The following is a 12,548-nucleotide window of genomic DNA, read 5'->3' on the forward strand; positions in this document are numbered from 1 at the left end:
AAAAAAGGAAAAAAGCCTGGAATACCTACAGCACAGAGAATTAATTTGTGCCCTGGATAATGTGCTCACCTGCCAATTGCCATTTGCATTTATGTTTAAGTTACCTGGTTTAAGACTTGACAGTCATGTTTCTAGGTCTGTGACTTATGTAATGTGGGAAATATTTTTATTTTAATAATTTTCTGGTCATTTAAGACTGGGAAGGGGAGAAAGATTGCTGCTTTTATGAAACTTTCAGTATTTCAGACATTGCTGTATTTTGTAATTCTAAGCAATATTGTTGAACTCAGAAATAATAAAATGCTTGTATTTTATATAATTTTGAGTGGGTGTGAATATTAATGTAGTGTGTCAGCAACTTCAACAGCCTGAAATGTGTAAACCTTAAATGTCAAACACGGTGCAGTGCGGTTCAAAAGCGAGGGGAATGCCTCTATAAGGTCGTTTCTGTCCGCGCAGTTTGTTAAGCAATGAGCGCCGCTGTGTGTGGGGCTCCCGCGGCCCCGGGCCCGCTCCGGGCTCTGCGCGGGGCCGCCGCTCCGCTGGGGGGCGCCACCAGCCCTCCCGGCCGCGCGGTGCCCGTCGGGACGGAGGCGGTGCCATGGCGGCGGCGGGCGCGGAGCTGCCGGGGCCCGGCGCGCTCGCCCTGCTCGGGCTGGCGCCCGGCGCGCCCTGCTGCCCTCACGGTGAGCCGGGCCCAGGGCTCACCTCCCCAGCGTCCCTGTGCGCGGCTCCCGGCGCGGGCTGATCTGCCGCAGCCCCTGTGAAGGCCGTGTTGTGGAAGCTCGGCTCTTGCAGCGGAGCAGTGAAACAGGGCTGCGGCTGTTCCCTGTGTTATCCTGTCCTCGCGTTTGTCCCTAGGTCCTGCGCTTCTGTTTGTGAAGACCAGCCAAGGAAAAGAGGAAGGAAGAAGATTCTATGCTTGTTCGGCTTGTAGGGATAGAAAGGATTGTAACTTTTTCCAGTGGGAAGATGAGAAGGTAAGAGGGCACTGCTGAAGGCTGTGCTGAAGACCAGCGCTGCCAAGGTGTCAGAGGCCTGGAGCACCTCCCCTGTAAGGGAAGGCTGAGAGAGTTTGGGTTATTCGGGTTATTCAGCGCGGAGAAGAGGAGGCTCCGGGAAGAGCTGATAGCAGCCTCCCAACACCTGAAGGGGGCTCCAAGGAATCCGGAGAGGGATTTATTGCAAGGGCGCGTAGTGGAAGGACAAGAGGTGATGGCTTTGAGCATTCAGAGGAGAGGTTTAGATGAGTTATTAGGAAGAAGTTCTTACTGTGAGGGTGGCAAGGGGCTGGAAAAGTTGGCCAGAGAAGCTGTGGATGCCCCATCCCAGGAAGTGTTCAAGGCCAAGCTGGGTGGGCTTCTGAGCATCTTGGTGTAGTGGGAGGTGCCCCTACCCATGGCAGGAGGGTTGGAACTGGATGATCTGTTTATGTCCCTTCCAAACCAAGTCATTCTTTGGTTTTATAAAACATTGGCGATTTTTTCCTCTACCTAGCAATTTTAAAAGTATATTTTATTGTGGAAATCTCAGGCAAGTGCTATTTTCTAAACTTTGTGTAATAGTTGATATTTAGCTGAGCACTTGTTTCTGTCAGGAGAACATGTTTCAAATAGAGCTTTCAAGAAAGGCTGTGTACATTTTGAGCAAACCTGGCATTTGCTATTCTATTGCCAGAACATATAGGAAGTTTGCCAATGCTTTGCAATGTTGAACAAAATTGGGTACTTCTGATCCCAAGATGCCCTTGTTTCCCCTAATTAAGACAGAGAAAATCCATTGGATACAAGCAACAGTAGGGTATACAAAATACTGAGATGGTGGGGCTCGGCATGGTGCTCAGTAGTGTTGGAATATCTGCAGCAATTTCTCTTTGTCATTCATTTTGAATATCACTTGTATTATGATGTCTTTTCTTGTATTGAGTTTTACTGTTGTCTTCTTTAAGTAAAACAGTTACATAAGTTTTGGCCAAATGTTTTGAAACTGTTGTGAAACCATGAGTATGTCTTGTGGGGACAAAGTAAAAGACTCAGAGAAGAGTGTGAGAGACTGAAATGTTCAGTGCAGTCTCTGCACCTAAAGACTCAGGTGCAGATTGTAACAAGGAGCTGTCATGGCTTAGAAGTGATTTCACACAGGACTTGGGCAACTTTTCTACTGTCATCAATTTGTCAGGATCAGATCAGAGTTCTTCAGAGGGACCACAACTGCTGGCACACATTAATGGAAAGGATGGCTCTTTCTGTCTTCCTCAAAATCACCTTTTGAGTTTTTCTCTGAGTATTACATGTGATAGGAGAATGAAATGCATAGCTTAAATTCATAATGAGAGACTTGTGTTGTTTTGCAGCATGTCCCTGTGCTGCAGGCATACTTGCTCTTCTGAAACAATAAATGTGATTATTTTTCCTTGCTGAGTAGCTGAAGCATGAGATGTTTGGTGCACCCTTTTTTCATGTTGAGATTTGATGCACCACACACAGCAGTAGCTGTTACCTTTGTAACTTTTCATGTATGCAAATTTTACAGGTGTCAGAAGCTAGGCTTGCAGCACGTGAAGAATATAATAGAAGTCATCAGCCTTGTTTTACACACAGACAGAACGTGGACAGGTATTGTTAATGTATATTTTCTGCACTAAAGATGTAGTAATGCAGGTTTAGGTACTCTGAATGTAGAGATAACATTTCAAGATTCTTCAAAATATGAAAAGATGAATTTGGGCAAATAAGAATTGTTGTTTGGCAATGGAAAGGAAATAGCATGAAACACTGAACTAGAGCATGGTGTTTTCACCCCAGGAGTTGGGGGTGGGGGTTGGGTTTTTTTGGGGTATGTATAGTCATTCCTATGGTAGTGCTCATAGTGTGCTTACAAGAGGTCAGTAGCAATTGCTGTTAAAAAAAGATTTATTCCTGACTTTAGTCTACAAAAGTAACAGGCTTAACATTTTGAAAAGAAGCAAAGGTAACATAGTAATAAGTGGTCTCTGAATTTCATGTGTAAACATACAGGACTTTGCTCATAGTTGATGGAGTCTTCACTCTGTAATCTAGTTATTTTATGGAGATTCCCAGTATATTTGGTGGCAATATTTTATGTGCTTCAAAGTGTCCTTTGAATTTTTTTTTTTTTACTTCATTCTTGTGGAGTTTTGTGAGAGTGGTGTGTAAACTGCATTGTCAGTTTAAATGTCTGAACTCCTAAAATATAAAAAAACCCCTCCATGGCTCCCCTTCCTGTCTTTGAGAGAGGCTTTTGCCAAACTTTGTTCCCTATTGTCTTTTGTATTTAAAGGTACAAGAATTTTGTTCTGTTGCCGTTATCAAAGAGGAGGTTTTGCCAGGAATGCCAGCAATTGCTATTGCCAGCAGAATGGAAGAAACACTCAGATCACCAGGTCCTGTGTGATATCACCACTGCCCAGCTGAAAAGTCCAAGTCAGCTTCTGTATCCACTGGAGAATAAAAAAACAAATGCACAGTATTTATTTGCAGACAGAAGTTGCCAGTTCCTACTGAATCTCCTTACAGATTTAGGATTCAGACGAGTGCTCTCTGTTGGAACACCCAGGTACATCCCTGAGAATTGTTGCACCTTCATGTAATATTTCTCTCAAAGCTGTACAGCTTACTAATGATTATAGTCAATGGTTCTCCCATAACAAGAGGTTCACTATTGGTGAACCTCTCTTGGTTGGGATTATCCAAGCATCTAGTGAGGTCTAGTTTTGAACTTATAAGATACCTGAGAGGACTGTGGCAACACTGCCAATAACACACATACACACTTCAGATCTCTGTGGTGGTTATGGAAGTGACGTGGAGTTTCTGACCTTGTGTGTTTTTGTGTGGTGATCCAGGAGACTCCACTGATTGTCATCTTTCAAGGCTAACCTCTTTTTCTAACTTGGAGTGCAGGCCAAATGGAATCACCCAAGTTTAGGCTACTCAGTTTCCTCTATCTGTTTGGGTTTTGTTTAGTAAAGTACCCAGCATCTTGTCTTGCAAGATCATTTCTGAAGTCAGTCATTATGTATTAAATTCTTCCAATTGTACTTCAGGCTTCATGAAATGATCCAGTCAAAAGCGTCACAAGAAGAAGAATTTAATGTTCGAAGCCTTCTGCTAGATATTGATTTCAGGTGGGTTTTAACAAATGTTTACATATCTGAAGAACATGTACAAAGATGGGTGTTCCTGCTGCTTTAAGGGATAAATTGCTGGTTGTTTTCCCTTTCTTGTCTCTGCATCCCTGTTCCTGTATGCATACACAAATGACATCCAGTTGATGAGAAAAGTAAGTATACTGAATAATTTCTCAGTATTGGTATGTGTTGTCAGTAATCAGAACCCAAAGATGATGTTTTTCCTGAGGCCTGTTTTCACCCTAAATATCCTATCTTAGCATAGACCAAAAGTTACTTATATTTTTCTATTCCTATCAAAATTTATTTTACAGGTATTCACAATTTTACACAGAGGATGAATTTTGCCACTACAACATGTTCAATCATCATTTTTTTGGCGGAGAGGTAAGGCCAAGAATTTATTGAGTGCTTTGGTAAAAAAGTGCATGTTGTTGATGCAGAATTTTGTAGGAAACTCATGACTAGTCTAGTAGAAAACATGATGGGAAAACATAAATTAATTAAAAACACTTTAATAGAAGCAGCAATTAAGGTGTGTAAGCCACATTAGTTAGCATAAATGTAATAGTCAACTTTGAATTGAATGGAAGAGAACTACTGAAAAAGAGGCAGTTTCATGCTTTGATTTCAGTAATGTTTTATATGTTAGCTGAACACGGCCCTTGTTTTCAGTCCTTCAAATCTATGTGCATTTTTTGTGTTTGTTTTTTTTTTAATGCTACCCAAGAGGAAATTCACCTCCACAAGAGGGAAGCAAAGTTCCCTCTTCTGCCGTGATCGGTTTATTACCAGAGACAATATGTTTACAGTTCTTGAATCATGATTCCTGGAAATTAACCTCTGTTTCTTACAGGCTGCACGTGAAACTTGCAGGAAATTCTTGTGTGAAGAGAATGGTGAAAGAGTCATTATGGTAACTGATCCCCCATTTGGAGGTTTAGTGGAAGCACTGGCTTCTAGCTTTAAAAAGCTGATGGCAATGTGGAGGGGGACAGAAAAAGGAGGTATGTATTACAGCCAGATGGGTGGCTTGTGCTGTAACATCACTTTAAGGAAAAAGTACCTATCTATAAGTTTGTGATTCTTGCTACTCAGGTGAATGTGAGCACCCTCATGTTATCATTTCTAAAGATGAACTATCATGTACCTAATTTAGTCTCCTGATATTTTTAGTTCAGTAATGCCCAATTCTCAAAGTCTGTCTTAAAATCTTAAAAACGTTTCCCTTTTTTTTTTTTTTTTGCAAATCTGCTTTGCAATTAAAATGCACTTTAAAGGTAGAGAAAAATAAGCTATCAAACCAGTAAATTTTCTTAGCAACCTAAGTGGATATCAAGAGTTTAGTTACATGGCACTTACATCTCCACATATCCAATATGCCAAAACTTTCTGTTGCCTAAGAGAACTAGTGCTTCTGCCCAACATGATGTACATATCCATGTTTGTGTACTTGGAATGTCCACTGTAAATTTCTCATGCTACATGTACTATGTTTTTCTCCTATGTACCTCCAAGGTTTTTCATTACTAGGTCATGACAACAGAGAGATGCCCATGTTCTGGATATTCCCATACTTCTTTGAGTCTCGTATTCTTGACTTTTTCCCAAGCTTCAGTATGATGGATTACCAGGTATGGCTGAACCCAGTGAATCTGCTAATTACCAGCTGTGTGCAATGTGAAAGGAATAGGAGTGAAAGCAGGTGCAGTGGCAGTGCTTCTATATAGCTTGTTCCTGTGAAGCCTGGATTCTGCATTTCTATTAGTTGTATCTGTGATAACTTGATCATGTTCCTGTTATGTATCTTTAACTCACCTGTCATTTATCATGAACTCATTTCTTCTGGCAGGCTTTCAGTATAACAAATTTGCACTAATTCTGACAGGTGCTTGTTGCAGATAAAGAGTATTTCATTCTTCATAGATGAATTGATAAAGAGTATTTCATTCTTCACAGATGTTCAATATCAGTGGGTAGTGCCCAGGCCTAGGAAAAAAACCCCCATATATATTACAAAATTAAGGTCTTTCATCTCCAAAACTTCAACTCCAAAACATTAGATTACAATTACAGTGATGGAAATGTTTGGAATTACTTAATTAGTGAACTTGTCAGCGATAAAGCAATAATCTGGCATCAGCTTCTTCAGTATTGTATCCATTCAGTGCATAATTTAGGCACACGTACTTCAGTGTGTTTTGAGAGCTCATGGGTATTCATGATGCTAAAGGTTTATTTTTTTCATGTAACAACTCTGCATGAATTCTGGTATTGATATTCTGAACAGTCTTGTGGAATGAAAATTGTTGAAGAAAATGGAAAACTCAGGCTAGACTGCATTCCTGCCAGTGTTCACAGCTGAGAGTTTTTGTGACAAGTCTCTGAAGGCAGTGCTGGAAAAAGCAGGCTGATTAGATTTGCAACTTTGTAATTTGTCTGAGATGGGTTCAGATATCATCCCTTGTACTGACAAACCAAGCTGTATAGATACTTTTATACAGCAGATTGCTCTGTTATCAGCTGCAATGTTATCCTAGATATCCCATGCAAATGAGAATAAAGGAATAAGTACAAGATGATTATTGAAGTGTAGTGAGCCTGGCCTAATACTATGTTTGCACAAATTTACAGGTAAATGAAACAAAAAACTTGATGTAGAATTTGTAACCTGATTTGGGGTTAGAGTCTTGTATATAAATACAAGCATTTCATAAGGCACTTGTAAAGATAATAAATATGTAAATAGCTCTGCCTGTGCTTGGCATTCAGTTTAAGAATCTTTTCTATGGTTTTGTTTTTCTAGGTAGACTATGATAATCATGCACTGTATAAACATGGCAAGACAGGCCGTAGGCAGTCTCCTGTCCGTATCTTCACGAACCTTACCCCAAGTGTGATTGTGCTTCCTGAAGAAGAGGGATATAGGTAAGATATATTAATGCTCAGGTGACTTTTGAAAGAGTATCTTTGTTCTTAACTAGGGCATAAAGTCTCCAAAGGAGTTTGGGATGGTGCTGTTCCATGGTGTCTTGCCTAACTTGGATGCCAGCCTTAAGACCACATTTTTCTGTCTCATTCTAAAGTTGCATATTATATAAACAATGGATAGGAGAGCTGAAATATCTAAAAAGACATTTAAATTTTTCAGTGTGGAATTATGAGATTCCTTATTTTGTGTGTAGGAAGTACTGTCTACATCTACAAGAGAATTTTACAGCTATGTCTGATAATCAGCTGTTAAAACAGTAGTAAAAAAATGAACTTGTAAGAGAAGCATCAAGGAGAGAGGAATTCAGTTTCATTTGCTACTGATACTGTTGGTAATTTGACCTGAATTTTACTGTGTGGATGTATTGTGTGTAAATGGCCAAAGTGGTCATTTATGTAGCAAAGATTGAATTTTTAATTCAACAAAGTGATTTTGCAGTCCTTACATTAGTTGTTAAGATTGTATACAATTAATTGTTTTGTGAGCCAATAGTGAAGCAGTACATCTTTTCCCCCAGATTTTGCACTGTATGTCAGCGATATGTTAGTTCTGGTAACCAGCACTGTGAGATATGCAATTCATGTACATCAAAAGTAAGTATTTTCACTTCTTTCTAAATGGAAGTTTTAGCAGCAGTCAGATAACAACCTCTGCAGTACTTGCTTTGGTAAAAACCTGTTTGGATACTGAGTTCCATGGGAAACCCACAGCAGTTCAGTTTCACAGACTTATTACCTTCACAGTTCATCTTCCATAACCCACTGGGAATTAATTTCTCTTTCCCTAATTCCTTTGTGTTGCAAAGAGGACAGGACAAGTTTGCTGCTTGCACTTAGACCGGAATTTACCCAGCCGTGGTCTGTTGACACATGCATTTTTGTTCATGCTTTGAAGTTGTAGAACTTGCTAATTTCAAAATTTCATCTGTGGTTTTCACAGATTCTCAGGACTGTTGTTCTTAGTTGCAGTCCTTCCTACAGAGGAGTTGTTCCTGTAAACAACTCCCATGGGGACCATACATGAGTAGTTCTGTTTTAAGATAAAATCAGTGGGGGGTTCAATAAACAAAACCATTTATTTGTCTTTTGTAGGATGGCAGACGATGGAAACATTGTGTTCTTTGCAAAAAATGTGTAAAGCCCTGTAAGTACAGAAAAATATTTTCTAAATAAAAGTGCATTTAGTCCAAAGAAACTGAAATTCCAAACCAGAAGAGAAAATATTCTGTGAAAGAAATAAAATGTAATTCAGAAGACATAGAATAAACAAAAAGTCTCAATTTCACACAAGTTACTATTCTTTAGTTTAGCTGTACTTGCACTGTGTGGAAGTGGAATAAATTGTTGCCAGGGCACACTAAATCCCATTTATATCTATCATGGCAAAACATAAATATTTCCAATAGTCTTATAAGTATTTATTGCAGTGACTTGTGAGGGTTCCTCAGGGTGAGAGAGATGGACAAGAATCTTGCTTCATGATCAGAAGGCTGGATTTATTAATATATGATATATAATACATTATGACTATACTAAAAGGAATAGAGAGAGAAGTTGCAGAAGCTGCTAAGCTAAGAATAGAATAGAATCTAAAAACAAGAGAGCTCTCTGTGAATCTGTTCCAGAGATTGGACCTGTGATTGGCCCTTAATTGTAAACATGGAACATAAGCCAATTACAGGTGCACCTATTGCATTCCACAGCAGCTGATAATTATTGTTTACATTTTTCTTCTGGGGTCTCAGCTTCCCAGAAAGGACAAATCCTAAAAGAAAGGATTTTATGAAAAAATGTCTGTGACAAGTATTTCCTAATTTTCTAAACTTTGAATTTCCTAAACAAGTAGGCAAGTACTAAAATGTTTGAGAGATGATGATAAAATTATGTTTCATGCACAAATTTAGTTGTATTTATACCTCTGTATAAATTGCTGAAGCCATTATCTTTGTTACAGTTACAACAATCAAAATCTGTAAGTATATTGTAACATCTGCACTATTTTTGTTTTGAAGATGACACACAGGATAAAAGTTCTAATGGCAAAATAGTTCACACTTAATTTGACAGTATGTCTAGTAATGTGCTAAGGGACCAGAAAGTGACCACATCTATCTTTGTAAAGCTAATCCAGAATTAAAAACCTGGTAATGTGGCCTGTATTTAAAGCTTAGTTTCAGAATGTTTTAAACTTTTCCAAGATCGTAAGTCATGTTATCTATTTTTCAGCTTGGTTTCACTGTGACAATTGCAAGTGCTGCACTCTTGAGAAGCACAGCTGTGGGAAGAGTGACAGTGGCTGTTTCGTTTGTGGCAAGGCCGGTCACAAGCGCAGCGCCTGTCCCAGTCTGTCCCGCAGCAGAGCAGCTGGGCAGTAAGTGTGATACTGCATTCATACACTCAAATGCAGCATTCACATGGGATGAGATCTTATGCCAGGGAATCAATTCACAAAGAGATGATTTTCCACTTTAGGTGCTGATGTCAGCTTTCCCTGTAGCCCACTTGCTGCACCTGCTGGGGAGTATGTAGTGAAGGGAGGGTGGGATAAAAGGCAGGTCACTTACTGGGGCTCCCAACTCCCTGTCTCTGGGTTTTCTTTCAAAATTGATTTATACGGATTGCAGAGTTCTGTCAAGATGACTGAAAATTGAAGTAATGGAACACTTTTATTCCCTTTGAATTCCTCATGAAAAGGCAGAGAAAAGAGTCACTAAGAGTCACTAGTTACTGCTTCCTGTCTCTTTTGCTTTGTTTCAGCACATTTTGCTTTTTTTCCTTCTGGTATTTCAGGTGCTTTTTGTAGTATGATCTAAATCTCCACCATTAATGAGGATCACATGGAGTACTTTTATTCTTCCATGATTTTCCTTTTGTTACATACAGAACAGCACTGTGCACATACCTGTATGTATCAGAGAGCCAAGTAAATGGTATGTGCTTGTCTTCAGATGGAACTAACTGAAAAAAGGGGATTTGCTAAGAGATGGTCCAGCAGATGGCTCAGTCTTTCTAGTTCAGGATAATTGACTGCACTTCCATTAATTCCTCTCCAGAGTAGTGGGTTTTTCTGAGCTTTTGGACTTGAGTGGCTGTAGCAGATTTTGAGTGGAAGGCAGATTTTCCCTCCCAAAGCTGTACCTGTGTTACACAGTGAGACTCAGACCATTATCCTCTTGGATCAGTATCCAGAGACTCATCAGATGCCTGCTGGATGGCAGATGGTACAGGTGTATTGCTTCTTGTCCAGGTTTTGCTTAGGTCCACAAAAGGTAGCAATGTTTCATTTTATGTATCTCTAAAAAATTTCCATCTCTTAATGTTTCTTTTTCCTTGGCTAAAAAAATTTAAAAGGATGCTAAAAGAATTTCATGAAACCTCATCTGTTTTTTCTGTCAAGGAGGATACTTTTCTGTCAGTTGTGCCAGAGTGGTTTTAGTACTTTCAGGCCATCAGTTAGTTCTTTTGCTGATTCAGTGCAGAAGAGAACTAAGATTTCTTTTTCTAATAAAAATTTTGTATGTTTGTTATAATTACTCAGTGTTTTGCATTATGACATCTTTTGTCAGAGAAAGAGAAAACAATGCACTTGCTAGTTAGTTTAACTTCCTAATGGTGTTAAACGTCAACATACTTCCTTCTAAGTCTTTCTATTATATATTCATGCATTATATATTCAGCATGAAACTGTGTGTGCTTTTTTGTACTCAGTGAGTTTCTCATTTTCAATATCTGTGTAAATTTAAATGCTGAATAAATACATAAAATGAATGTATAATGGCAATAAAGTGGACAGTGAAGTTGAAAGACCATAACATTTTGAGATGTACTGTTCATTGTACTTTGACAGTACTTCACATACTGCCACATAATTCATATACTTACTTCGAATACCAGCAAATGTATTTGTACAGAGATGTGTGTTTTTCATTTTATTCTAATCTCTATGTTCCTTTTTTTACTTTACAGACCTGACAAAAAGAAAGGGCAGAAAACTCGAAAGAGAATAAAAATGAGGATCTGTAAAAGATTAGCTATGAAACATGCCATATTCTCCAAGAGGAAAGTAAAGAATAAGAAAAAAAAGACATGACTTTTCTTGCTGCTACATAGTTCCTAATTTATTTTTTTATTGTCAGCCTTTTGTTCCATTTTCTAAAAATATAAGTGCTAACATCCAGAATAAAACCTGATTGAATTAAGTGACAGTTCCTTTATTATACATCATTACTGGTACCAAAAAAAACCCTGCAACCCCAAAACAGCTCAGTGAACTACTACAGCCCTTACCATGTATTTGTATAATGTGATAATTTTGTATTTAGGATTAGCTGTTTGTCTGATTTGGTGGGTGTTGGATGTTGTGGGTCTTACTGCTGAGAGGTGAGGTACGGGCACATGCTCTGGTTTTATGTTGGTATTGGAGGGTGGGGCAAGGGAGGAAGTGAGGGTAGGTGATGGGAAGGCACGCGTTCTAGGAATTCGGTTTCTGTTAGTTACAATTGTGAAAAATACCAATCACTTATTTTTAAAATCTTAAAAGTTTAATAGTAATAAAATGGTTATATGAATAGTAATACAATTAGAGTAATAATAATTTGGACAATTTGGATTGGAACAACATGAGACAACAAAGAGTTATGGATGTCCAGGTACCTTTTTCTGGGCAGCATAAGCCTGAAAAAGGACACTTGTTAACAGAGGATTAAGCCTTAAAAACAATAACCTGTTGCATATTCATACAGCTCATACCTGATGCATAAATTCCATTCAAACACAGGATTCTGTCTGGTCATCCTCAACTTCTTTCTCTGAATCCTAACGGCGTCATTCTGCCTGAGCGAGATGGGAAGAAGTTCGTTTCTCCTGATAATGGGGCAATAAATTCTCTTTCTCTGAAAGATTTAGGTGTCCTAAATTTAGGTGGCTGCTATCTCAGTGCGAGTCCTTTCTTTAGGAAAAAAAAGTATCCTACATAGCATAGTTTCTATTTTAACATTTTGTTATAGACTTAGGAGAATTAATACAGCATTACTTCCTAACACAGCACATATAATATTCAATTTAATATTTGCGAAACGCCAATCATAAAATACGCATTTTTCACACAATCGTCTCACAGGGAGCCTTGTGAATTTTAAAAAATTTCTCTCCAAATGGAAAAGGGGCTTAAAAAAGAGTATTTAGTACTTAATAAGTGAGCGGAGCGTGAAGAGTCTGGCTCGGCGCTGCGGCGGGGCCCACCCCGCTGCCGGGCTCTCCACACGGCTCCCGGGGCCCGCCCCGCTCTCAGAATTCCCCGCACGGCTCCCGGGGCCCGCCCACTGCCGGGATCTCCCGCTCGGCTCCGGGGCCCGCCCGCTGCCGAGGCCCGCCCCGCTGCCGGGTTCTCCCCACGGCTCCCGAGCCC

General features: G+C 39.5%; 1 protein-coding gene and 1 long non-coding RNA gene across 2 annotated transcripts; one reads left to right on the forward strand and one right to left on the reverse strand.

Annotated features, from left to right (window-relative positions):
- Window positions 1–213: 213 nt before the first annotated feature.
- ZCCHC4 (zinc finger CCHC-type containing 4) lies at window positions 214–11,340 on the forward strand. Its single transcript, XM_026792154.2, has 13 exons — window positions 214–686; window positions 862–980; window positions 2,533–2,615; window positions 3,301–3,576; window positions 4,067–4,147; window positions 4,465–4,537; window positions 5,007–5,157; window positions 5,669–5,784; window positions 6,957–7,078; window positions 7,660–7,735; window positions 8,234–8,285; window positions 9,368–9,512; window positions 11,108–11,340. Exons 1-13 carry the CDS (start codon window positions 602–604, stop codon window positions 11,229–11,231), a joined length of 1,503 nt encoding a protein of 500 aa, XP_026647955.2. The 5' UTR covers window positions 214–601; the 3' UTR covers window positions 11,232–11,340.
- Window positions 5,781–12,532, reverse strand: LOC141729191 (uncharacterized). The gene is made up of 3 exons (XR_012580523.1): window positions 12,329–12,532; window positions 11,891–11,974; window positions 5,781–6,139 (listed from the first exon to the last, which is right to left on the reverse strand). It is a non-coding gene; the product is annotated as an uncharacterized LOC141729191 (long non-coding RNA).
- Window positions 12,533–12,548: the final 16 nt, after the last annotated feature.

The sequence above is a fragment of the Zonotrichia albicollis genome, chromosome 5, assembly GCF_047830755.1.
Source record: "Zonotrichia albicollis isolate bZonAlb1 chromosome 5, bZonAlb1.hap1, whole genome shotgun sequence".
NCBI lineage: Eukaryota > Metazoa > Chordata > Aves > Passeriformes > Passerellidae > Zonotrichia > Zonotrichia albicollis.